This window comes from Planococcus citri, chromosome 1, assembly GCF_950023065.1.
Source record: "Planococcus citri chromosome 1, ihPlaCitr1.1, whole genome shotgun sequence".
Taxonomy (NCBI): Eukaryota; Metazoa; Arthropoda; class Insecta; order Hemiptera; family Pseudococcidae; genus Planococcus; species Planococcus citri.
The window spans coordinates 46,828,386-46,853,660 of NC_088677.1; the positions used below are offsets into that span (position 1 = coordinate 46,828,386).

At 35.6% G+C, this 25,275-nt stretch overlaps 2 protein-coding genes across 2 annotated transcripts in view; one reads left to right on the plus strand and one right to left on the minus strand.

Moving 5' to 3' along the window:
• The window catches only part of nudC (nuclear distribution C, dynein complex regulator), a 69,095-nt gene that overhangs the window by 3,035 nt on the left and 40,785 nt on the right, over positions 1-25,275 (plus strand). The window lies entirely within an intron of this gene.
• On the minus strand, positions 1,744-24,264 carry LOC135832340 (uncharacterized). Its single transcript, XM_065345524.1, has 4 exons — positions 23,707-24,264; positions 2,790-3,020; positions 2,040-2,328; positions 1,744-1,942 (listed from the first exon to the last, which is right to left on the minus strand). The coding sequence occupies exons 1-4, from the start codon at positions 23,794-23,796 to the stop codon at positions 1,908-1,910; spliced, it is 645 nt and encodes a 214-aa protein (XP_065201596.1). The 5' UTR covers positions 23,797-24,264; the 3' UTR covers positions 1,744-1,907.

A 25,275-nucleotide genomic window follows, 5' to 3' on the forward strand; every position in this document is an offset into this window, starting at 1 on the left:
TGCTAGTGTGTTCCAAATGTAAATTCTTCAATTTATTTGAAAAAATATGCATAATCGCCGTTTTCAGAGGTGCCCAAAGTGGGGGGCTCTAAAAAAAGGGTTCAAAATTACGAATATACAGGGAGCTTAATTAAACTTTTTCACCTAGGTAATTGAATATATTCCTCAAAACGTTACGTTTGGCGCAAATCGCAGGTTTTCAGCTATCCAGGGGTTCCCAAAAATTGGAAATTTGGATTTTTGAGTACCAGCGAAAATTTTATTGAGCTCAAAATTTGGTAGGATGGAGGTCTTTCAGATACTAATGAACTGTAAAAAGATTTTTAACGGGGTTCAAAGGGGTAGGTTCAAAATGGTGGTTCCAAAATTTTTGAAAAATTAAAAACCCCCAATTTCTGCACCCGAGGGTCGAAAATGGAAAAATTGCTTCGTATAATGTTTAACGGGTTCGAACGGATATTTTACGTTGAAAAAGTTTTTGAAAAATACTCGGTGGTTCCAAAAATTATTTTTTTTTCGCAACTTTGGGGACCCCTGGAGCCCAGAAAATGGTCATTTTGGGTTAACTAACCACGGATTCGTATTTGGGGCATTCATTACTACATTTTAAGAATGGTTCAGTCGATAACTGTCTGGTGCCAAAAATGGCTTTATCGATACTCCTTCTTTACCTGCAGTACTTCGTAGCGTATTGGAATTAGTTTTTAGAATAAATTTCAGCTTTACAACTCCCATTTGATGCAATTTTGTGGGGATTTCGAGTTTCAAAAATCTGCTGGAGTCTCCAAAACTGCTCAAAACGGGTTGAAACCGTTTCCAATCGATTTGGCATGTCGAAAATAGGGTATATCCCAAATTTCAGCTTTCTTGGTCAATTTGGTAAAATTTTGATTTTTTCCCCTCATTTTTGGCCTAAATTCGATTATCAAAAATTCACCAAAAATCAAAAAACGCACTTTGGCACTTCAAATTTTGACAGGTGATAAATTTTTGCATGATCTTTCGATCTACCTTTGTAAAGTTTGAAAAATGTCGTGCAAGTCCTATGTTGAAACGCGAAATCTGTGATTTTGGCTGACCTCATGACCTGTCAATCAAAATGGCCGCCATTTTGTAAGTAAGGCAAGGCCAGCTTTTTTGGGGGCAAGTTTGCTTTAAAATGTTCCTTAGGGTGCAGGGTATCCCCTTTTTTAAGAAAAAAGATGTCCCGGAGGATCGGCCGGGGGGGGGGTGCAATTACTCCTATTGTCATATGCCGGACTATAAGAAAATTATTGTACGTAAATTGGTGTTTTCATTTCAAAATATCAAAATGTCTGGAAAACATTTTTCGAAAAATTTGAATACATTGAACTAAAATTTTTTTAGAATTTTTTTTTTGGGAGAATGTTATTGTTCCCTCGTTGTTATTCTTCCTTTAATCAAAAATGAAACGTAGTGTAATTGAATCAAAAGGTCATTTTTCTAGCTTGAAGGTTTATTTTCCATCTCTTCAATCGTAAGTTCTCATTCCGTGTGAGTTTTTACTGTTGCGGAAAAGAATAAGTTGAGTTTTATTTACTTTATTGTTCAAATTAGTCAGTCAAATCGTTTTACATTTGACCTTTTACTTTTAATGATGGTATGTCTGTGGTGAAATTTAATTTATCTCAAAATCCATAATTTTTGAAAAAGATCCCTGTCCAAATGAATAATGACACCAATAAGCAAATTTATTTCTCTAAAATACCGCTAGCAAAATAGTAAAAGAGAAATTATCGATTTATTGGTAATATTACACAGTAAAATTTTAAAATAGTACGTACAGTATAAAAATAAATATGTATTTAAAAGTAATCCTTAAATTTATATCACAGTCATTATGTTTCTTTGAGATTTGCGCTGTTCAGTGAACTCATATCTATCAACTATGACCATCTGACGTGATCATCTTGCGCTTTAGCTGCGAAAAAAGAAACGAAAAATCATCAGTTACTAAAACTATTACCAACTTGATACTTATTGGTAGCTACTAGCTACTTCTATCTGATCCTTTTTACCTTGCACGAAATAAATGCATAGAAAAATTGTAAAGCTGAAAACCAACGTCGTGGTTGTAATCAATATGGATAGTTGATGTCTTTCACAGCAACACTCCACCGGTTTCATATGCTTCGGAATTTTTCTTTCCATTCCATTGACTAATGTAAAATGTGTCGATGATGCTAGAGACTCGGTATCGTAATTTTTTCCATTCGAAGTAACATATTCGTGATGTGGAGTAACGTTATCGAATTTGAATGCTGCTAAATTGGCTGCCGTCAGCAGCAGTGTGTTTGAATTGGCACTCTGTGATGAATTAAAATCGTAAAATCGTATCAAATACATTTTAAGACGTTTTCATAGCATAGTGTTTACAGCAAAAGATTAGATATGAAAAATATTTTCATTTGGTAACTTTGTTTTGTAGGGATATCCAAATTGAAATCTCGTAATGGTAATGTTTCAGTTCAAGTGCCCAAATAAAATCAAAACATGGATTTCATGGAGTGAAATTCAACCCTTGCTTAGCCTTTGGTTCAAAAGTATAAACAATAGGGATTATAAATTGCAAACATTTTTTCTGTGTTCATTTGGTAAAATTTTTTGGTGTAAAGCTGTGAACAGTACCGTATAAAAAATGTTACCAAATGTGGATATTTTTCATGCCCAACGAAAACAATTGGGTTTTATTGATATCTTATTTTTCAAAAAAAAATTTAATTGAAGGCATTTTCATGTAGCTAATTATTAGTAAATTAATAACGTACTTTTGAGCTAGATTTGCTGGATGTAGTCGACGATGAAGATGAATTTGTTTTTTCATTCGTTGGTGATGGTAGTGCTATAATTAAATTTGACGGATATATCGTTCCATGTTTCAAGAGATTTTCTACCGTAATTTCATTCATGCTTTCTGGTTTTACTAACGTTGGTCGTGGTATAATCCATGGCATAAGAGCAGTGTTACTGTTGCTATCCAAATTACTTTCGTAATTGCTCTGAAACAAAAAATAGAAAATTATGAGATGCTGCGGTGGAGAGATTTTCTAAAAGTTGAGTGATCTAAGTTAAACACAACATTATAAGGTATATTCTTTCTTTCTCCTTCGAGGAATATCGACGCAGTTCTACATGCACTTGAAATGAAATCATTGCATATCCTTGACTCGTAAGGAGTAATAGAATGAATATGAAAAAAATCGCCCCTAGTTACCAAAATAGCAGTTCAGATGGACTATCAAGAGTCTAGACGTAATTAATGAAAAGTTTATCTAGACTACAGTGTTTGGATTTGCATTATTATTCAGTATCGGAGGAGTTAGTATTCTAAAGCTTACCTGGGAAATGTTTACTTGTTTTTATTTCCCTTCCTATTTTCTTCAACTACATATTACATAGACGCGTTTTTAAAAATTATTCGTCGATTCAAATTTTTAAAAATTTATTATAATAATATTATTGTGATTTTGAAGTAAGTAAGTAAGTATGTAGATATTGTAGTTCTGGGTACGTTGTAAGGTTTGATAATTCTATTTTGAACATCAGCGTGTTTCGTTATCGCGAAATTCCTGCCATGTTATTTAAATTGCCTAACCAGTTCGCCTCAAAAACGATACGTTTACAAAGAGTGAAATGTACGAAATTTTTGCCGGAATCGTCGTTCGTGTTCCCCAATAATGCGAAGGATTTTCGATTCCTTCTTCTCAAATGAATATTTAAAAGAGTTTTAATGCGTTTTAATTTTTTGTATTAAGACGAAATTTTTTTAAAAAAATAACAAAAATAGGTAGGTAAGTATGGTGATCAAATTCATAAAATATGTGGGAAAATTTCTTTCATTAATCGAATATCAAACCACACGTATGTTTTTGTTTTAAAATTTCGGTATTATTTATTTCCGCCATTTCCGGCGATCAGTCGTATGCATAGTAAACAAACAGCTTCTCGAAATAAAGCGATAGAATTGGCGAGAAAAAAAATGAAAACTTGGCATAAACCAAGATTCAGTTGTGGTGAGTTGCCTTTTTGTTAATCAATTTTTACGTATAGGTATAGTTATTACATCGAACATATACCTCAGATTCGTCGGATGATGAAATTTTGTTGATCGATATTTTAATATCGATCACGCGTAGCCGTTTGTATGCTAATTCAAAGGTGGTGAAAAAAGAATTATATAAACGTACATATATGTAGGAAGTTGTATATGTAAAGGAGTGAAATCACCGTATGAAATAACTAATTAAATTTGCGATACTTATAAACATTCATACTTGTATATGAAATCGTCACAGACCTATCTTCCGCGTTTCGTATATTGTTATGTGTGCATAATGTAATCGGTGATTTGGTGATTTAGTAAACGAAAATAAATATTCGCTAGTGTAAAAATTTCGCTCGAGAATTATAGGGGCGTTTTCGGCGGGTTTCTTGACTATATTTGCCGAGCTTGTGTGTGTTTTATTAAAGCGTGTTTTTCTCCTGCTGTACTTTTAATTGATGGTTTGTGTCTGAGGAGTGAAATTCATTTGAGCGGAACGCCGATGCGGTACGACGTGAACCGGATTATACAGAGAGGCGAATTAATATAGCGTGCTATTGAAGTGCGGTATGTCAATGCTGTGGTGTACTTCCGTGCGTCACAATTGCAATGTCGCAGCATATTCGGCTTTGGGTCAAGGGAAAATGCGATCCTTTTTACGAGAAAATTTGTCTCGAAGTTTGTTTTCCTATCAGTTACACGACAGACGATGACCGAAACTTACTGCTGGTGTGACTCTAAAATTGGCGAATATCCGCGAATACTTGACGCGTAGGTAGCGATGGCTCACGTAAGTTTTGGCTTCGGATGAGATTTTTGAATACAATAGGGTATAATGATTATAATTTGTATTGTTATTTTTGTGTCCGTTCTTGAATGCATGAAAAGACACCCACTAATTTTACGATACACGTGTTTACGTCGGTATTCGTTTTATTTATAACGATAATTTTTGTAGCCCAACGAATACGTAATACTTGCCATTTTAACGTTTGATTGATAAGAATTAATCGGTAGGTAAGGTACCTACCTAACTACCCATGCTTGTCTAATATATGTACCTGTAGGCCTACTATACCGGTCGGTAATGTAAGGAAACAGATATGTACCTAGGTGAATATGCTAAGGAGATGGCCGGGCGCTCTCCTGTATTTCAATGCCACAATTCGGCATGTCTGCTCGATGTTGTACGCACGAGTTGCTGTTGTGATTGATTGATCCATTGATCGATCAGTCGAGATTCGCTTATGATGAAGGATGCGTAACACGGTGTCGAACGATGATAGCGTAACGAATTAACCAAATACGAAGGTAAAGAGTCGTTGAAGAAGCGCTGATCTGTTGAAATACACGATTGCCTATGCTGATCACGGAGATCTTTTGTTCTCTTTCTCTCTGGTTTCAACTGTTCAATTACATCGCGTTTAACTGTTTATGGATGAATAATTCGGTGTGTTTTTTGGACAAGTTCTGTTGTGAGGATTTTCATGATTTTATACGATTTTTTTCAATGAGTTGAATCTTGATTGAAGAAGCCGCGAATTCAATAACTTTTAATCAAAATTTAAATCTTGAAAACAGTCCAAGAACCTTTCTAGGAGAACCAAGCAAAATTGGGGTTTGTCGAATGCGTGCCGTGCTTGAAAATTTTGTTTTGTGGTCTCTTTGCATCGTAAGGTAGTTTCACGCTTCTATCGCGAAATGCAGTTTATACCGAAAATATTACAGTTTGCGTCTGGACTATACATTACTGACGATCCACCTAAAAGTACGTTTTGAAATATTTGCTGCCTCGGGCGATCTCTACCTTACTCTTCCATCGTGTACTCTCCCTTGTGTCTCAGTAGCCGATGTGCCGATGGCTAAGAACATACGAATACGTAGTGGCGTTGGCCTAGTACAGCGCAGGATGGTAGTGTCGAAATTCACGCCGCGCCGTTTGAAAATCTGTGGGTGTACGTGGTATCCTTCACCGTGGCCTTGTTAATTAATGCGCTGCTATCCAACGATGCGAAAGCAACGGAATTTAGAAAAAAAAAATGCATATATTGTATGCTCGTGAAAAAGTGCACATATCGAAACATAGCGCCGTCTCTTTCAAAAATAAACTCAAAAAAAAAGATGAAATATGTAAAATTTGACATGTTGCTAAAGTGTTGAGATACTGAGACATTAGATTGTGATCGAAAACAATCTTCAAAGACCGAATTTATTCGCATCTCGGCTATCTCCTTGAGTAATCACTTTAAAAAAATAAAGGCAAAGGCATCATCCGATGTTCTCATTCGTAATGCATTGATATTCTTAGGTTCATTTCTTAAAGGAAAGGTTCAAATACTCAGATAACTACTCGTATCTACAAAACCTACAGATCCAATTTCTGCATGTCTTTGGTTTACCATTTATAGGTACATACGTTGCGTGATTGGTGTACGTAATTGAGGTTTATAGAAGAGAAATTTAAATATGTTACGATTACGAGTCAATTGATGGCAATTTCGGAGAATTGCATTGTGAAATTTTCGCTCCATTCAGATACGATGGAGACCTTTGAACCCGATCGAAGTGTTAAAAAGACACGGTCTGGATTAGACTTCATTGTTTTTAAGAATGATTCGGCTACGAGAGTCTGATATGTAGTTCTGATACGTATTACTCGTAGAAGATAATTTAGAGTTTAGAGTTGGAATTCGTTCTGTGGTAGATCACTTCGTGGCTCTCGAGTTGACGATTGCGGTCTTTAACCCGTGTTTACGGAGTTTAATTTTTTGTTCTTTGCGAAAATACACTATAGGTGGGTTGGAAATACTCGTGTTTTCATTGACTCGGTTGTGTAGTAATGTGTTTTGAGAAGATTGTCGCTGACTGTTCCGTGGTTGACTAGACGATTATATGGGTTGATTATCTATTTCTATACATACGTATCTTGGTTGTTAAATCGTCTGAAGTGTGCAGAAAAAATTCATTGCAATTTTAGTCTACAATTTGTTAAATTAATGTAGATTCTTGTTTTTAATCTCGTTAAAATGTTTCCTACGGTTTGGATTATGATAGTTTTTAAATAAAGGTCGTCTTTTTAGAAGCATGAGGATGTTTATGATTTGGAATTTTTTTTACTATCGTTAGGTAGGTAGGTAAGGTACGTAGGAAAATTTTCAGCTCAGTTAACTGGTACGAGCATAGTATACTCGTACTATTGTATAAATGGAGTATCTCGATGATTCGATTTAGTAGTGACGCCTTGAAAACAAATTTTCAACTCCCAAAGTTTATTTTTCGATATTGGGCGAATTTTTGAAAATAACATGACATGCTCACTACGTAGTACACAACTGATAATTTTTTTTCTTATAAATTGTGACGCGACCAGCGATACCATACCATATGTCGGCATAAATTTTTTTCGTTTTATTGTGGTTTCTGGTAGTGTTTTTCTTCCTCTTTTCAATGGTGCAAACAGATTTTCAAAATATTAAAATCTGACAAATTTGCAAAATTTCAAAGTTGCGTATTTTTTTTTTTTTTTTTTTTTTTTTTTTTTTTTGGTGTTTATAATTACAAGATTATTACACCCTACGTAAGATTATATTAAATTTGTCAGGTTGTGTTTTTGAAATTCTAAAACCAAAATTCTGAGAAAAACGTTTTTGAAAGTTTGGATTATTTTTGTAACATTTTTAAAAACCAGTGAACAGTATTTTTTTTTTTTTGATTTTCTTCATCTTTTAATGGTTTTACATCATAATATTTTTTTTTTTTTGACATTTTTTTATGAAAAGCACTTTTGTAAAACCGGTTTTTCACCACTAAAACGACGTGTTTGAGATCGGTGGGTACACCCATTCCAAAGTATAGGCTTCATAGTATATGAATCGACAAAAATTTTTTTTTTGATATTTTCTGACTTTTTCCATGAAAACGCGATTATCTCAAAAAAAAGTTTTCCGACTTATGGTATGGTATCGCTGGTCGCGTCACTAATATAGCCAGGTATTGAGATACAAAATTTAAATTCGGTTTATAAACTCCAGTCCCTCCCTCCACCGTCATCCGCCCTCTCCTTCCGGTCACGAATCGACCATTTTCGATCCGATATTTACTATATCTTCAAAAGAGTTGACTTTTCACTGATTCATCAGAACCACTTCCAAATGAGCTGTAAATTGTAATTAACTACCAGAGATGATGATAGCAGGTGAATGGTGAATTCGAGGTGACGAATTGACGTATGTTTTTCTTACAAATTGAAATTCTTGAATTTGAAAAATTCATAATGATTGCGTACCTATTTTTGCAGTAAATACCTCGAAAACTTCATCTATGACTTATAGCCAACGCTTTCTTTGTAATACCCATTTTCAAACAATTTCAGCAATTTTTACGCACGTAATTTTAACGTCCACAGTTTTCAAATTTTTTTTCGTAAATTTGAGCGCTGCTTTTTTGGCCAATTCAATGATATTTTTTGCATTTAAAACAATTATTTTCAGCGATTTTTTTCCTTCAATTTTTTGCAAATTTTACACAACATCGAACGACATTTTATAAATTTTTATAGATTTTTCTTTTCTTGTATAAACTAAAATTTTTATGGTATTTTGAGCAATTTTTAAGATGATTTTACAAAATGTTGGGTACTGGGTATAGTCATATTTTATGAATTTTAATATGTATTATGTATTTTTGGTCCATTTTATAATTTTTTTTGCGATAACAATGTGTATGATATTTCGTGCATTTTTTGTATTTTTGAAAATTTTAATATTCACGACAATTTCTTTAATTTCAACTGATCAGTGATCAACATTTTTCTCTCATTTTCAACTGATTTTGACTGTTGATCAATTTTTTGAATTGATTCTCTTGAGTTATCGAAATTTCAAATTTAATCTGTGAAAATTCTACTCGTATATTAGAAATGTAAATTTTCAAAATGTTGATCTCTTCTGAAAAAGTTTCCGTTACTTGTCGAAAGAACGTTGAAAAAAATGGTCATTATTTGTGTAATGTGCTCTTCCACTTCCTCCTGTATTAATCAATGAATATGATTCATGATTTTCTGTTGTGATCTACATTCGATACAGTATTGCATCATTCAAGCTCATTGCTACAGTTCTCTCAGAAAAATAAATAAACATGCAACGCACGTTTGAAATAGCATTAGCATGGCATTAGACAAAATCACCTTCTCAGCGTTTACATATAAGTATGTATTGTAAGTAGGTATACTACGTTCACACGTCAAACAATCATCGAATATGGTAGCAATAAAGGAGTTCACACGTTAATAAAGTCATCGCAAAATCGAATTAAGTAATAACAAAGTAAAGTTCACGTTTCTTTTCTGTTCGTCTTAATAATACGAGTATACTGGCGGCTCGGCTCGACGCGACGCTTGTATGTATACAACGTGCCGCAGCGCGACGTCTTCTGATATTAAGAGCTAATAAATACGTCACTTTTAAAGAGAGATGATTATGCATATTAAGATTTCGACGCTGATAAACGAAATTGAGAAGGAAAAAAAATGGTACACTGTCGAGGAGGCTGATGGTTGATTACACGAGCTCGGTATCATGTACTTGTACTCGTACATCTACTCGACGCGACGCGACGTCGTTTTGATGACGTAAAGAATGGCCCGTGTGTTAGATTGCCTTTTGCGGTGTTGGAGAACAATTTTAATTTGTTTGAAAATATTATAAAATTAACGTTATATTATATGCAAATTATCGCGTCCCCAGAAGCGTTTTTCGTGTATTCGCATACCTATAAGTACAATGTTGTTTGAGCGAACTCCTCCTCGTGAACTGGCGACAACGAACGGTGCTTGTTAAGTTCATAAAGGCGTTGCACATTTTATTTGATTTTTTTTCTCATTTACTTACTTATTCGTCTGTGTTCACGCGCTGGAAGTTGAAAAAACTCGAATGAGATGTCGGTTTAGAAAAAGCTGCAGCGACTTTGAAAACTACTCGATGGGCGATAATGAATCGCCATGCCGGATTTACCTGCCTTAATAGTTCCAGTAGCAATAGTATGTACCTACATATGTACACGATTGTTGGAATAGAAAACCATTGGTTTGGTATCTTGAAGCAAAAGAACGGCTATTGGATCGTTTGACGCGAAATACGAGTACCTCTTTCGACCGAAGTGTAAGACATGCCAGACACTGCTGTGTGAGTGTGTGTGTTTATAACCTTCGTATAAACCGAAAAAAATAACTGCAAAAATAGGCTACGATGTCTCGACAAGCGATCATTGAATATGTAGATACATACTTATATTTATTTGTATAATATGAGAATATCAAGGCAGGCCAGAGAATAAAGTAGCAATTATTCGGACATCCTCCCTGTAACTGTTCAGCTCTACCCAAACCTAAGTCTCCGATGAAGAAAGCGAAAGACAAGTTCATCGCCACTTTTTATAAACATTAAATGTGCCATAGTCCACAGGAGCTGCGTTGTGTAAAAAAAAATGAAGCACGCTGTTCAATTAATTATAGCCTATCTCTTTTTATACGAGACGATGATGAATAGAAAGAAGACCATGTGCTCATGATGAATAAAACACCCGAAGAACGCTCGAATTAGTGAAACTATGCAACAAGAGTTCAGAAAGATAAGTACATCACGATGTACAGATTGAAGACGTGTATCAAATTTTTTCAAAACTTATCAACATTGTACTTTTTTTTCTTTTCATAATTGATACTATATTCGAAATAAATTGCGGTTAAGATGGATATGTATACAAAGCGAGCGAAAATTAAGCGATTTATCCTTCGCATATTTACCTATTAAGATAGTACCTGCCGAGATAGGTAACGAAGAAGCGCCGCGCTTTCATTCAAGGATATCGTCTACGACTTGACAGGTGTCAGAATTATCATCGAAATATGCCCCATTAACACGTCAACCAGCGAATTTCTTTCACTCAACGAGTAATTCGCGTATTTTGTTTACGTTTTGGAATTTTGTTTTACTGAGTCCAAGGTCGTCGAAATTTTTCATTGAAAAAAAGCTCAACGAGAAGTCGATATACCTACTCGTATTATTGGCCCAGTACCAGAATTTTTTTCATCCGTGTTTCTAGTCTAATTACGAGTATTTAAATAACAGTTGGAAGGAAAGACCAATCACGTGTTAATGTTTGCCATAATTTTCTCAACATTATTACGTAATTGTGAAAAATGTCAGGAAGTGGGTGGGGTTTTTAAATGTGTTTTCCTTGCTCTTTTAAGCAAAATTTTTGTTCATTTGTGATGTAATTATGTACTTAGTTGAAACGTCTGAGATGATACAATTCAATATTCAGCTTGTACCAAGAGATTTCTTATCGATGTCGATGTTAATTTACATCTGGAATCTTGTAAAATTCGGGTTCAGTCTGTGCAATGTGCATAAATACCCTGGATGAATCATTTGTTTCAATTTTTCCAACGATGATGGAATTCATGAAATTAAAATAGAATAATTTCTTATCTATTAAATTTCCGGATTTTTTTCGATCTCATATCTGCATCAGTTGTGATTTTTCCTGTATGGATTTTACGTTGTATACTCACAAGGGAACCCTCCCACATGATAATCTCCCATTTGAATGAAACTTGGACAGGTGGAAAGAGGACCTCAAAAAAACCCCATCCCTAAATTTTCAGCTGCTGAAGTTGATTTTTCTATTTTTGGCGTTTTGTGTATTTTTTATACTTTTTCTCATGTTATGTGTCAAAAAATTCGATTTCTGATGATAATTCCAGATTTGACCGACGGTAGTACTTATCGATTAGGTATCAAGCAGAGACCCTTTGGCCAAAATTTCAGCTGCTGAAGTTCATGTGGTGGGGAGAAACGGTCATTTTTTGAATTCATTCATAACATGGAAAAAAACAGTAAAAAATCTTGTTTCCTGAACGGGTGGCCGGATCCGGCCAATGATGGCATGAGTCGATTTGGTATTCGGCAGAGACTGTTGGACCAAAATTTGAGCCCTTGAAGTTCATTAGAAGAGCTTAATTGACTGATTTTTCAAATTTTTCAATGGCATTTAAAAACCAGCAATTGGGCAAAAAGTTCGATTTCTGATGATAATTCCAGATCCGGCCGGCGGTAGTATTAGTCAATTAGGTATCAAGCATAGACCTTTTGACCAAAATTTCAGCTGCTGAAGTTCATGCGGTGGGGAGAAACGGACATTTTTCGAATTTACAGAACAACTTTACCTGTGTACACAACGCTTCAAACGCTCGTCAAAAATCGAAAAATCAACTTCAGCAGCTGAAAATTGGGGGATGGGGTTTTTTTGAGGTCCTCTTTCCACCAGTCCAAGTTTCATTCAAATTGGAGATTATCATGTGGGAGGGTTCCCTTGTCAGATAAGTAATTCTGATTTTTTTTTTTTTTTTTTTTTTGGTAAAAATTTCAAGTTGGCAACATTCCTCAACCGTGCAACTTATGAACTTGAAAACTGCATAGAGCATATTTTCTTGACTACGAGTATCTCCAAACAACCATATAGCGTTATTACCAAAATTTTTCATTTACTAATACCATGTTCATGAGGTGGACGGTGGGCGTTATAAACTTGACTTATTAGGCACTTTTTATAAAAAAAGGGAATAATAACACGGATTTTTCTAGCCAGGGCAGTGCCTGGTTAAACGTTTTCTAGAAAAAAAAAGATCGATCATCGTCGTGGATATGTGTGCGGTTTTTATTGCATTTTTGGTTATGTACTTTGTTGTTCTTAATTCGTCGAACTTGAGCTCGAACTTTGCAAATGTTCGTGTTTCAAAGAAAAAACGATTAATAATTTTTCGTTTATGTGAGATACCTTTACCTACCATACCTATGCTACAAAACACGGCTGTTGACTGGCTCGAACGAGTAATTTATTCGTAGGTAGTCGTAAAGATCGACGAGTAGGTAAATTGATTGCGATGAAAATTTGTTTTAAGAAGTTCCAATAATTACGAGATTATCGTTATCGTTTCCTTGGCCCGTGCATTTTTTCTCTTCGCATTTACCCATTATCGAAGGAATTACAATACCTACCTTTATAAATAATGTCTTCGAGAGTGACCTTTTTTGTTGGATTATTATGAAAATCGTGTGTTGTCGGACGAAGATAGTCATTGATAATGTTTTGTCCAGATTTAGTGCTTTTTGTTCATGTACGATAAGTGCAAAAGTAGTACATAGGAGAATCACATACACGATAACACGATGATGCAGATTCTCGTATAAGTGATCACGTATACGTAATATAAGGTATTAACTTAGTAGTACGTATGAATTTGACTGTGGAATCGTACAGTGCGTTTTTGTGTGTGTGTGTAAAGGTTTATGCGTTTCGTTAATTTCTTGCTGTAATTGTAATATTACTTATTTTATATACGCGTGCTCATTAACGTAGTAAAAAAAACACCTATTATGACACGTATACGCGTATAATCTTTCTTTTTCGGTACATATCTAGGTATACGTAACCTTTACTGCGAACATAATTGAGTGTAGGTAAAATCGTGTGTACGTTCATCGTTGAAGATCATCAATGGGCAAGAGGACGAATGTTAGTTCGGAGGGGGGGGGGCAATGCAATATTATCAGAATGTACTGAAATCAAGCGAATACGACCACGATGGTGGCTCAGCACTCTGCGACAACCATGACGACGACTTCGATGCGAAATTATGATGAAAACTGGTTGAAAGAACCGTGTATAGCTTGACTATCGTGATTGTAGTTACTAGTTACCTACTCGTAACTACTATCAAAATACTCGTACCATTGCGATCGCCACTGCCGCTTTCGCCCCGCTCATTGAATCCCTCGAATTACGATACGAACTTAATTTCTTTTTTTCAGCGCCAAAGACGATGGCGCATTTTACCTCGCTTTATTGTGTATGACCTTTTTTAAAAAAGAATTTAGGTAAAATCGTGTTTTTGTTTACAATCAAAAAATCTCGCTAAATGTCATAAGCTTATTTAAAGGTCGTTGCATTGGTCGTATTTATAATGAATGATCTGTCAACTGTAAAACGATTAATGATTGAAACATACTCATATGATGATGGCTACGTGCGTCCACGTTTATGGTGGCCGTGTAAAGAGAGAAAAAATAGGTAATCAGATTTAAATTGCTCTAAAGTAGACTACCTGTTTCAGCGATTGGATCAAGAATGAGATTACGATCAAAGAATGGGGACGAGATGCTGATTTTCCAATTTCTGTGTATCATTGACTAAGAGTTGTGAAAAACTCCTGAATCACCCTCAAAACATACCAAATTGCACTTATGGTTATAATACAAATATTGCAGAAAGGTAACCAGAGAGAGGAGACGTAGATGCCAGAGAACCACGTTCGCGTATGTAACGTTCACTGGGCTGGCTGTAACAATTTTTCGTATCGTAGAAAAAGTTGGGTATTCTTTTTTTATAATTACTTAGTCTCGGAATTAGCGATAGGTCGAGACGCATCGATGGCGATGATGATTTATAATGAAGATATCGCATCTCACGGTTTATGAATTCTCAATCAGGAAGGACACAGAGCGCGGTTTTAGTCACGTCTTATTGCATTTGCGGATTCAAAGCGGGACGGTGCGCGGCAACCTTAGAACGAGAAAAATCGGATCGGATCGGATTGCGGACAGGCAAGAGAAGAACTTCTGTTTTTGTATTTGCTACAGAAATGCGCCATCGTGGACTAAAAAAGTGCCACCTAATAGACTTACAATGCAGTTAACGAATTCTGCTCCGCGATGTAAGATCAAGTTTCAGTCGAACCACTGATGACTGAGCAGCACCTTTCTTTTTCTTATTTTTTTGTCTCCGTACTTACTGCAGATCGAATATGTTGCATGGTGGTGGTTTTCGTACATCTTTTTCTCATATTCGAAGGTCGCGTCTGGTATGTAAATTTATGTACGCGGCTTCCATTGACCAAGTACCGAGTGTCGTTTAAAATAGCATACTTACAGCATATTAGCCGAAAAAGAGGAGGCGATAGCGTAGAACCGAGGCCTCGAGGGTGAAAATGCAAAAAGTGCTCTCTGCAGTCTTGGTCAGAGTAGACTTAGGAATACGTATTATGTATGTACGTAATGTTTACTGCCTGATCCATCTGCGCGCTTGGCTGATATAGGTACATATGTTTTCATCGCTGCTACTCCTCAGCGTTAAATTACGCGATGCTCATCAAATGAGGTTAACTACTTTGTGAAATTTTGCGAATAAATGTAACGAAATACGTACATCTCGGTTGGTTGCAGGCATAACGGCCACGACATGGTGGCGTGTCCGTCCAAACGTACACATATGCGAAAGCCCGAGCCTCGACTTACGTAGACCTACCTCATCGTATTGTACGTGAAGTTAGTACTTGGACATTATAAGTACGTACTCGCATGTGCGTATAGAGGTAAAAAAAAAGAAAAGAAAAATGAAGAAGAACGAGAAAAAAAACACCATTTAAGAATTGGAATTTCATACAAGTGCACGTATAGTTATCTCGTTGGCGCGCGCCCTGCATACACCGCACTGTATAATCTAAAACACTAGTTGTTGACCCGTGAACACAATGAATGTGTTGAATACAATTAGCGATTCAAGGTTGCTAGATCCCAGAGACGACTTGATGAACAGCGAAAATACATAATGATGAAATCGAATTAATGTTGTTTTTTTTTCTTCTAATCGATCCACCGTACGCTAGATGATGGAATTGTAAATTCATTAAAGGATAGATGAAGTAGCCTGTTGGTACTTGGTAGGCATATTATGGGTATACATAGACACATAAGACATACGTGTAGTGGGTACCTGGACCTACCTTTACCTATTCGGTATAACTGTGTATAAGCGAACTTGTAAATTCTGTTTTACCTTATACTCGAGAGACGCGGCGGCGGCTCTGTTTGCAAACTAGGTCAGCAACGCAGGTTATAAATTTTCGTGTTCGAGTGATTTTAACGAGTAATTGATGTTTTTCTTTGTTATCGTTTAACCTGATATAATTATAGCGGGTGTTGGGAAGTCTTCTGTACGAGAAGGATAACCTTAGAAGCATTTTAATAGATTTAGTTTTAAGGTTACAAGAAATTGGATATCGGCTTTACTAGCTTTTCATAGTCGTAGGCAACCATCGTGCAGCCGTTTAAATTTCAGCCGGAATGGCAGAAAAAAAGGTGATAAGGTCATGTACACAGATGGTAATCGGATTTGATGTATAAGTGCTTTCTTATCGAAGCGTATAATAGTCTCGTTTTTCTCTCTGTCGCTGAGGCTGCATGCTCTTGCTCAACTGGTGCTGTACTATTAGAAGTATCGAATATGGATTCATTATAAAAATATAATTGCTTTTTCACATCGTTCTACACAACCGATACGAATTAGTTTTAAGCCAAGGTTTTTAACATTTGATAACATTATTATTAGTTTTATTTAGTATTGAGAATGATGACGATGTGTAAGTATTCGTATTATATACAGTATATACACTGTGTAGTGTGTACCGTTTGTATGGAGACGTTGTAAATGGTTGTATTGAAATTAATTCGATCGAAACTAACAATTCATTGCGAACATCCGTTCACTTTCTGCTCGCAAATTCCATCGCGAAAGAAAGGTTTTACAAGTTATGGATGTTTTTGGTCGAGTAATTGGTGTTTGGTGGAATTGCTGCAAATTCCCACGAGCGATCACAGATAGGTGATTCGAAAAAACTCTGCTCTTAATTTAGTGATACTTGGGATGATAATTCAGCTACACATTATGTTGCTTGACCTTTGCTCCTCGTAACTTCGGAAAAAAGTACGCTGGAAAAGTAATTCTGGTGAGAATTTTCTTCACACTACATACCTTTTCTTTTAGGTACTTTTCTTGTCTCGTCTTCGCTCCAGTTTACACTTACGTCACATCTTACTACATCAAATTTGATGATCTGTAATTAGCTTAGTACCGAATGGCGCCCTCCCCACGTACACACATTCCAAGACGACCGGTGATTAAAAACTGATGGGATTTCTGCGAGGTTTTCCAATCTGACTGAGTAAAGTTTTAAATTTTCAAATCAAGTTCAATAGGTATTCAACATTTTTGAATGGTGTTATGATTGTTTTGGGGTCAGTGTTTCTTATTTCCTATGTGGTCTAATCAACTTTATTGTTTTAAGTTACAGTTGAGAATCAGAGCCGAATCGAGTGAGAAATGGGGAAGGCCTCCTTGCCCTTCTGAAACTTGGGAAAATTGACCTTAGAGTTGAAGAAAAGGAATGTTGTTGAACATTTTTTAAGGGGGGGCACTATTTTTGAAGATATTGAGAAAATTGGATCGTTTTCTTTTGAAGATTTTTTTTAAAAGTGAAAACTTTTAAATGTTTTTCGTAGAATTTTAAACAAAAAACAATTGAAAGCAAAAACATGGAAAAAAAACTTTTGTAGAAAATGAAAATTGCTGTCTTTATTTTTAATTTTACGTATTCGTGAACAATGAGTATGAAAACGAGGGGAAAACAGTAAAGTAGGAAGAAATTGAAATATGCCCTAAAAAAAACTTTAGAAGTAAGTAGATATCTTGTAGTAATAATGGGTACACTACATATTGTAATATTTTTTGATATCTGTTGAGATGAAAAATTTGAACGTTTCATTTTTTTCTTTTCATTTTGTATTTAATTTGGTAAGTGAAATAGATTTGTTGATAAATGATTGTTGTTGGATCTAAATTCAAAAAAAAAATCCAATTGAATTTACTCAGCATTTGTTAACTTTTCATTAATAATTTTTCGATTTGAAGATCCATGAGCTGAACAAGTACATACGTACATATGTACTTAATCAAGTTTCAGATTTCTTTTTTTTTTTGGAAAAATATCCCAATATTCGACGATATCATCGCTTTTGTATAGATTCGCCTAATTTTGAAAATTTCTTCAGAATGATGGACCATCACTTTTGCCCAATACCTCTGTGCGATATTTCGAAACGAATTTTTCATTTCGTTTCCGTGATATTTAGCTTGTAGAACATTAAACTTACGACTTTGATTTCACGACATCAACAAGATCTAGCATGATAATCGAATCGACCAACGATTGATAAAAAACCAACATGCAATGTTTGGCATGTACCTAACACTTTTTTCTCTGTTGAAGAAATGTGACTAGGGCAAATGGGATGAAAGAGCAAAGAAGATGGCGTGTCTCTGGACAACAATTTTTTACCTCGCGTATCTCTTATGGTTCAAGGCGATAGAAATGTAAAATTCTACTAATTGTGAGTTGAAACGAAGTGTGATTTTGACGACGTGACCAAGTTGACAGGTACAGCACACACTTTTATAGGACAGTCAAGTCTTGAGAGGCGGCGGTGATGGCGGTGAGATGGGTTTCGGCCGTTTGGAAAGTAAATTACATCATTTTTTCATTATTCGTATAGGTACCTCTAAACACCCATGTACATAGACATACGTACAGTGTACGTCTACGTATACCGCACATATGTACATGTTTGACGAATGTTTTAGTTTTATCGAATCGCGTATTACAAATGAATTACCGAACAGTCGAACACTAAAATCAATATAGGTAATACTTTTTCCGGGCCTTTTTCGGTGTAAATCTATCGTACGTACAGTAGGTAAGTGTCCATATAGCTAGACGTGTAGGTACATATATTACAGCAAAAAAATGATCGTAAAAACTACATACTTATACCTCTACTGACGACGATCAGGTGAATTATATCCGAAATTTGATGTAGATGTTGGCTATTTCTTGTCGTCGCTTCGGTGCATTCTACGAGTAAACAAGTTTCGCTTATGAATCACGACTTGAGGCGTATGATTTGCGTACTCATGTTATACCTGCCTGCCTATACTGCCTCTGATATATGTATATTTTGCAATAAAAGCAGCATTTGTTAGGATTTATTTGAATGAAAAAATTTTTTACCATAAAGCCATCACCGCAAATACCGGTCTTCAGTGCCGGTGCAGTGTGTGTGAGATGAGATCATCTCAAAGATACGCCGTTTGATATTTCCCTACGTAACAGGGTTACTCGTAGTTTCGAATTTCTAAATAAGGAAACGAGTTGACGAGCTGAAGAATACGTACGAGAATACGACGCGACGAGTATAGTATACCTACGTCGCGTCGTCCTCGCCGATATCGCAAATCAAAGCTTATCGAATTTTCGCGAATTTTTCTTTTATACTCTATCGCAAATCACGCTTGGGGGCTTTTGGAACAAAGTGCTTGTACTCGAAGATACGAACTGCGAGCCGACGTCTATTTGTAGCACGATGCGAATGAGAGAGATGTGAGTGAAATGTGTTTCATTATTAATCAAGTCTGCTGGGGAATTAGCTGATCGTGGTTGGGTTAGTGACCCTGGTGCATTACATATCATATGTATGAACATTGAACACGCTATGCTGGTATTCATTATCTCAGTACCAATAGTATTGTTACGCCGCCCGAACGGTTATTTTCGTACTGGTATTTAGGTGCGTATTTGGGCAGAAGAAAGAGATGATTTGCATGATTTTTTTCTGTACCAGGTCAGTCGACCAGTGAAATTAGTAAAAATTCAATGCTAACATTGCCCTAAATTTTTCTTTCAATAGTGGTTCATTCTTAAAAATCTACTTAGGTTTGAAAACCTGTGAACGATTGTTTCGAAACGAAAATATGGCGAATTTCCAGCTATACTTATGTGACCAAGTGACCATGTTTTTGTATGAGGTTAGTTATATTATGTACCTCTTGGTCTCCTCCCTGGTGTTGACTAGAAAATTTGCTCTTTAAGCGGGCCATTAACTTGTTTTATCCTTCATTTTAGCTTTATTTCAGTGTTTCAGTTTTTATCAACTTTTTGAACATTTACTCCTAATTTTTTTTTTCGTAGTGAAACCTCACTTTACATTTTTTTGAAATTTGTAATTCTGAAAAACCACTTACATTTTTAATAATGTGTTTTTGAAAAATGCGCGGGAAAAAGTTTCATTTTCCATTTTTAAGAACCGAAAAATATTATTTTCAGCTGTACTAAAATGCGAAAAAAAATGAAGTCAGATTTAGAACCTGATCTCTCCTCTTTTTCACACCTTCCTGACATGTGCACTATTAACCACTTGGCCCAAAAAAAAAATATCCACTATAGGTACTACCTGCTCAAAAGTATCAATACTTATTGACGGTAGCGAGCTATTGCTGCAGATTACGTCACAAGCACGTTTAAAAAGTGACCTTTTTTTAAAATACGTGATTGTACGTAAAGGAATTCTTAAACTACGCTTACTTGATCCTAGGGTCAATTTCGTACTGAAATAGTGATTATGCGGCCCAATTTTTATTAAATTATGTAAATGCTTGAATTGAAAAGTTTATAGCATATAGTCTCATTCACGAATGGGCTTAATTAAAATTATTCAACGAATCAAATTGGCATTTTTAAAATTTTCGTATCGATTGTTATGGATGTGCGAGATAATGTTTCATTGAGGTTTAATAAGTATATCGTATTTTAAAGTTAATTCGTTTGTTTAAACTAGAGAAACTGTATAGAAATCTGCCTAAAAAATCTAAAAATCGTAAATTCAGATCATCACATGCTTGAACTTCTTGAAATTTTTACACTTTTTTTTTTGAATTTGTATGCGAGTAGGGTAAAGGTATGGATGTTTTCATATTTTGAGTGAATTTTTGAAATTATGCGCATTGGGAAGATGAAATCCTAATTTAAGAAAAAATTCAGCCTGTGTAGAATTCCACCTCACTATTTTCTCATTTTCTCAATTTTATTTTATGGAATCAAAGTTATTTCAGCTATTTTTACAACTTATTCTGAATTCTGAGTGAAAATTGATCAACATAAAATTAGCGTGTTCAACTTTGTTTGTGATGAAAAATGTTGATTTTTTTAATAGTTTTGTGTCACAAAAATGAAGAGTGATATTCCAAAACTCGCTTTGTCCATTTTTATCAAAGTTGGGTTTTCAGTGGTACCTGGTAGATGAAGTATTAACTCACATTCCTACATCATCAACCTACCAAAATGAGGTATTAAACTCACCTAAATAGCCAATTCACTAAAAATTTAAAAAAAAATAATGTTTCAAAACGCGCTTTGTCCATTTTTATTGAAATTTTTTTCAGCAGTATTTAGTGGATGAAATGTATACCTACACTCCTACATCATAAATCCACCCAAATAAAGTGCTAAACTCGCCTAAAAAGCCAATTTACCCGTTTAAAGAGAAACTGTTTTTCCTCTCTCCTGAAAAGTTGTGAAAATGGACAAAGCGAGTTTTGGAATATCACTCTTCAAATATATTAATTGAAAAAAAGATCAAAACCCCGCAAAAAAATTAGGAGGTACAAAATTAATACTTGCATTTTGTGAAGCATACTTGAATTTTTTCACCTATGGTGTGCGATTACGCGATTAGTCTTTTTCAAGAAAGCGTTGATTTTGAGATAAGTATTGCTAGCTGAAATTGAAAGTCCAAACTTGATTGAACTATTTTTTCGAAAACCTCGCATTATGCCAGTACGTCACCCTTTACATTAACTTTTACATTATTTTTTTCGTGATTTTCATTTCATTATTGTTTGTAACTCAAAAATTTTAACAAAATAATTGGATTTGAAGTACTTCAGGTTACCTATACCTACCTGCTTAGCTAAGCTGCATTCACGCAAATTTCAAAATCGTATTATCCCTATAGTAATGAACGACCTGTTTAGTTGTGCTAGTTTATAGACGATAAGGTACGTTTTGAAATACTTACCAAATTTGTTTATCTCAATCCAAAAGGAACCTTAAATTCATCTTCAACTTCAAAAGAGTAACCAAGGCAGGGAATGATTTTTTCCTTGAGGATGGAAATTTGTAGGTATGCTTTTTAAATAATTAATTTTTTCCACTTTGATTTCGGCCATTAAGTTATAAAATGATAGCGAGATGTGAAGGATTATTTGAAAATTATCTTAAATTTTCGGCTTTTTCATAGGTTACTAAAAATCTTGTTTTGCCCTCCCGTTGGAAAAATTCTGGCTACTCCACAGCTCAACTTGTAGCAATATTTCAAAATTGTAGCTCTAGGAAACAAACTGAAATTTCGGAAACTTCATGAAGATGGTAGATGGAAGTTGACTAGTTAGCTTATTTGGTTGTTACCCAATCCATTTGTTTACTTTCAGATCGGCCAATGATCATCTGATTTAAGACATTGAAATTTTATTTACCTAGTAGTTTAGTATCACGAATATCATGGGTGTGTACTGTGTAAGCAATAAGTACGAGTGTACATCGCATTCGACGATCACGATACTTGAGACATTTTGATGTAAAATCACATTACGATTATCTACATTTATATCGATATGTACGATTGCACATCATTTGGTACATCACGATTAAAACCTATAGTTTTTATTCTCAGTCTAATTCTTCAAAGCCGCTGAAAAAGCCTCTATAAGATTAATTATCGAAATCCTGCCGCATTTTGACAGATCTACATAAATATAATTATTAAATTCAAGCAGACACTTTTAGAAGCACTTCTCTCGTCCACGTTTAGAATAATTTACCTTCATCGATCACCTTTACTTGGTACAAAACCAAACGATGCGTAGGTCTGTTGGTATCTAGGTTTACTATCTAGTTACTGTGAAAAATTAAGCCCATATTGCGCTACCTAAGGTCAAATTTCCTATTCGATTGATAAAATCCTGCAATGTAGGTACTGTAAACAACAACACGACTTGTGATGGCGAATAGCTGTATGCGTCACAAGGATTATTGCCTCCTCTGCATAAATACAAAAAATATCTGAATATCTGTTGGTACTGGTGACAAACTTTTAAGTGTGCTCAACTGCCCTGATCCACAATACTAGGCATAGCTTATGGATAACCCTAAGAATTTACTGAGTGTTACAGTCGAATTTCAACGAGTTACAGAAAAGTTTGCGTTTTATTTTTTGCTTTCGTACTTGTGTCTCTCTGTTGCTACTATTCATTGTCATCGATTTACATTTATCGAACCAGTTTTACTGTAGTGTATAATGAAGAATACTTACTCGTCGTACATAGTCTCTAGATGAAATGCGTTAATTTTTTCTTCAAATTTTTTATGAACCTACTTGAGTAATTTAATAATCAAGTCGTCGTTATTATCACGACAAACGGGGCACCTTATGGCTTTTACGACGGATTTACTAAATGCATAGTCGTATAACTAGGTAATTAACATATCAGCTCTGTTTTACGAGATGATAACGTCGAACGGATTGTTTTTGGACTGGTGAAACTTACTATACCGAAGAAGCTGTTCACTTCCGCATTTATGGGCGATAGTTATTAAGAATATAATATCGAGTTGAGTGGGGTGAGGGTGCAATGGAAGTGTAAAAATGATACTATAATGTAATAAATTAACGAGAATTGCATTGTGCTCCGTGTACAACGTGCCATATAAGATACGTAAAACGAGATCGACTCTGACGACTGCATGACTGTATGTGTGTTGTCACATGTAGGAAGAAAATTACGTTGCGAAGAGAAAAATTGTTGGTTGCGATGAAGAAAAAATATGGTTATGATGAAAGAAATTGTATAATAGTTACCTGTAACCGGTACGAATTGACGTTATCGCCGACTGATGGAATAGTAATAATGATATTTTCCGAAATACCGCGTTCACTTTCGCGTTCCATACTACGAAAAAATAGCGACAATGTACGTTACTATCGAGAAATTTTAGGCGAATCGATCTCTCCCAAAATAAAAACCAAACCAAAACACAACTTACGTACGATGAGAACGCGAGAATTATGATGAAAAAAAAAATTATCAAGATATGAAAATAAGCGTTAATGATAATGCAAAAGAGTTGTATTCTTAAATCGTACGACGACGTTAACTCGACAAAAAATAGAACTTGCGTTGCACACAACACAGCTGATTCTTATCACTCGACAAACAGTGTTCTCTCGGTTTCGGCAGCGCACAACCTTAACCGACTAACACGCGATTGCAGACTGTTTGCGGCGTTGAGACGACTAAAGAAATGACCTCAGCGGCGAGAGGTTTTAAACATCGCTAACTTAATGGAGCGACTCGCTAAATGAATGTAAAGTCGCATTGTGCTGGCTGCTAGCTCAGGAGGCTGGCTGCTGGACCTGGACGCGACGACGAAGACCAAATCACGCGTCTCCCACCCTTTGGTAGCGTTCCGCACCGGGCGCGCGATCTCTCAAGATCAATCGTATGTACATGTTGTGTACATTGTACAGTGTACAGTACACTACAGGTATCTCACGTACGTATGTTTACGTAATATACCCCGCACACTTCTCCTCTTAGTCTCTGTCTCTGTGTCTGTGTATACCATGTGATAAGGATTTGGGCGGTCGCGGATCACTCCAAACGATCAACTTGTGACGTCATATTAACGGAATCTTGCGATTGCGGATTCTTTTGTTTTGATAAATTAGTATATACGAGGTATATAGTTTCAACGAGTGTACGGTGGTGGAGGCGGGTTTGATCGTAGGCCGTAGGCGCCATCGATCGCTCATGCATCCGGCTCGCGATCTTAAACGTTGATCTGGTTTTGGCGCTGATCGGGCTCCTCATCGGGAGACGGCATCTGCACTACCTAGGTACATCAAGTGTAATGTACGTATCTTTTTTTAATATGTACTTCATTTTTTTTAATCGCATAACTCGCACACGTTGATCGATGCCTGCGATTTTTTATTTATAAATAGTCCGCACGGTATCGTATATCTATTACGTGCAAGGTCAAGTATTGTGGAATTTTCGTAATTATTGTAACCGATTATTATGATATTTTATGTTGGGAACACGACGGATTTATATATTTATAGATACCGAACAGTGTTCTGAAATGATGGAGGTGGCACGTATAGTAGTCTCTAATGCGGATCCCTTTTCGTGACCTTTACCGTTGTGGTCAAGGCCGTACGTAATACGTATATTTTAGAATTTCATCCGAATCGAGTCCGAGAGTCATCGTCGTGGTCTTTGGTGTGCATATCTATAAATTTATACTCGCTGGTCGGCGAAATGAAATGACCCATTTGAAATAATTATTATTTTTCATCTCTTCGGTCGTCGAGTTCAAGATACACAAGTACTTAGTATACGCAGTTGAACACACTGTTAGTCAC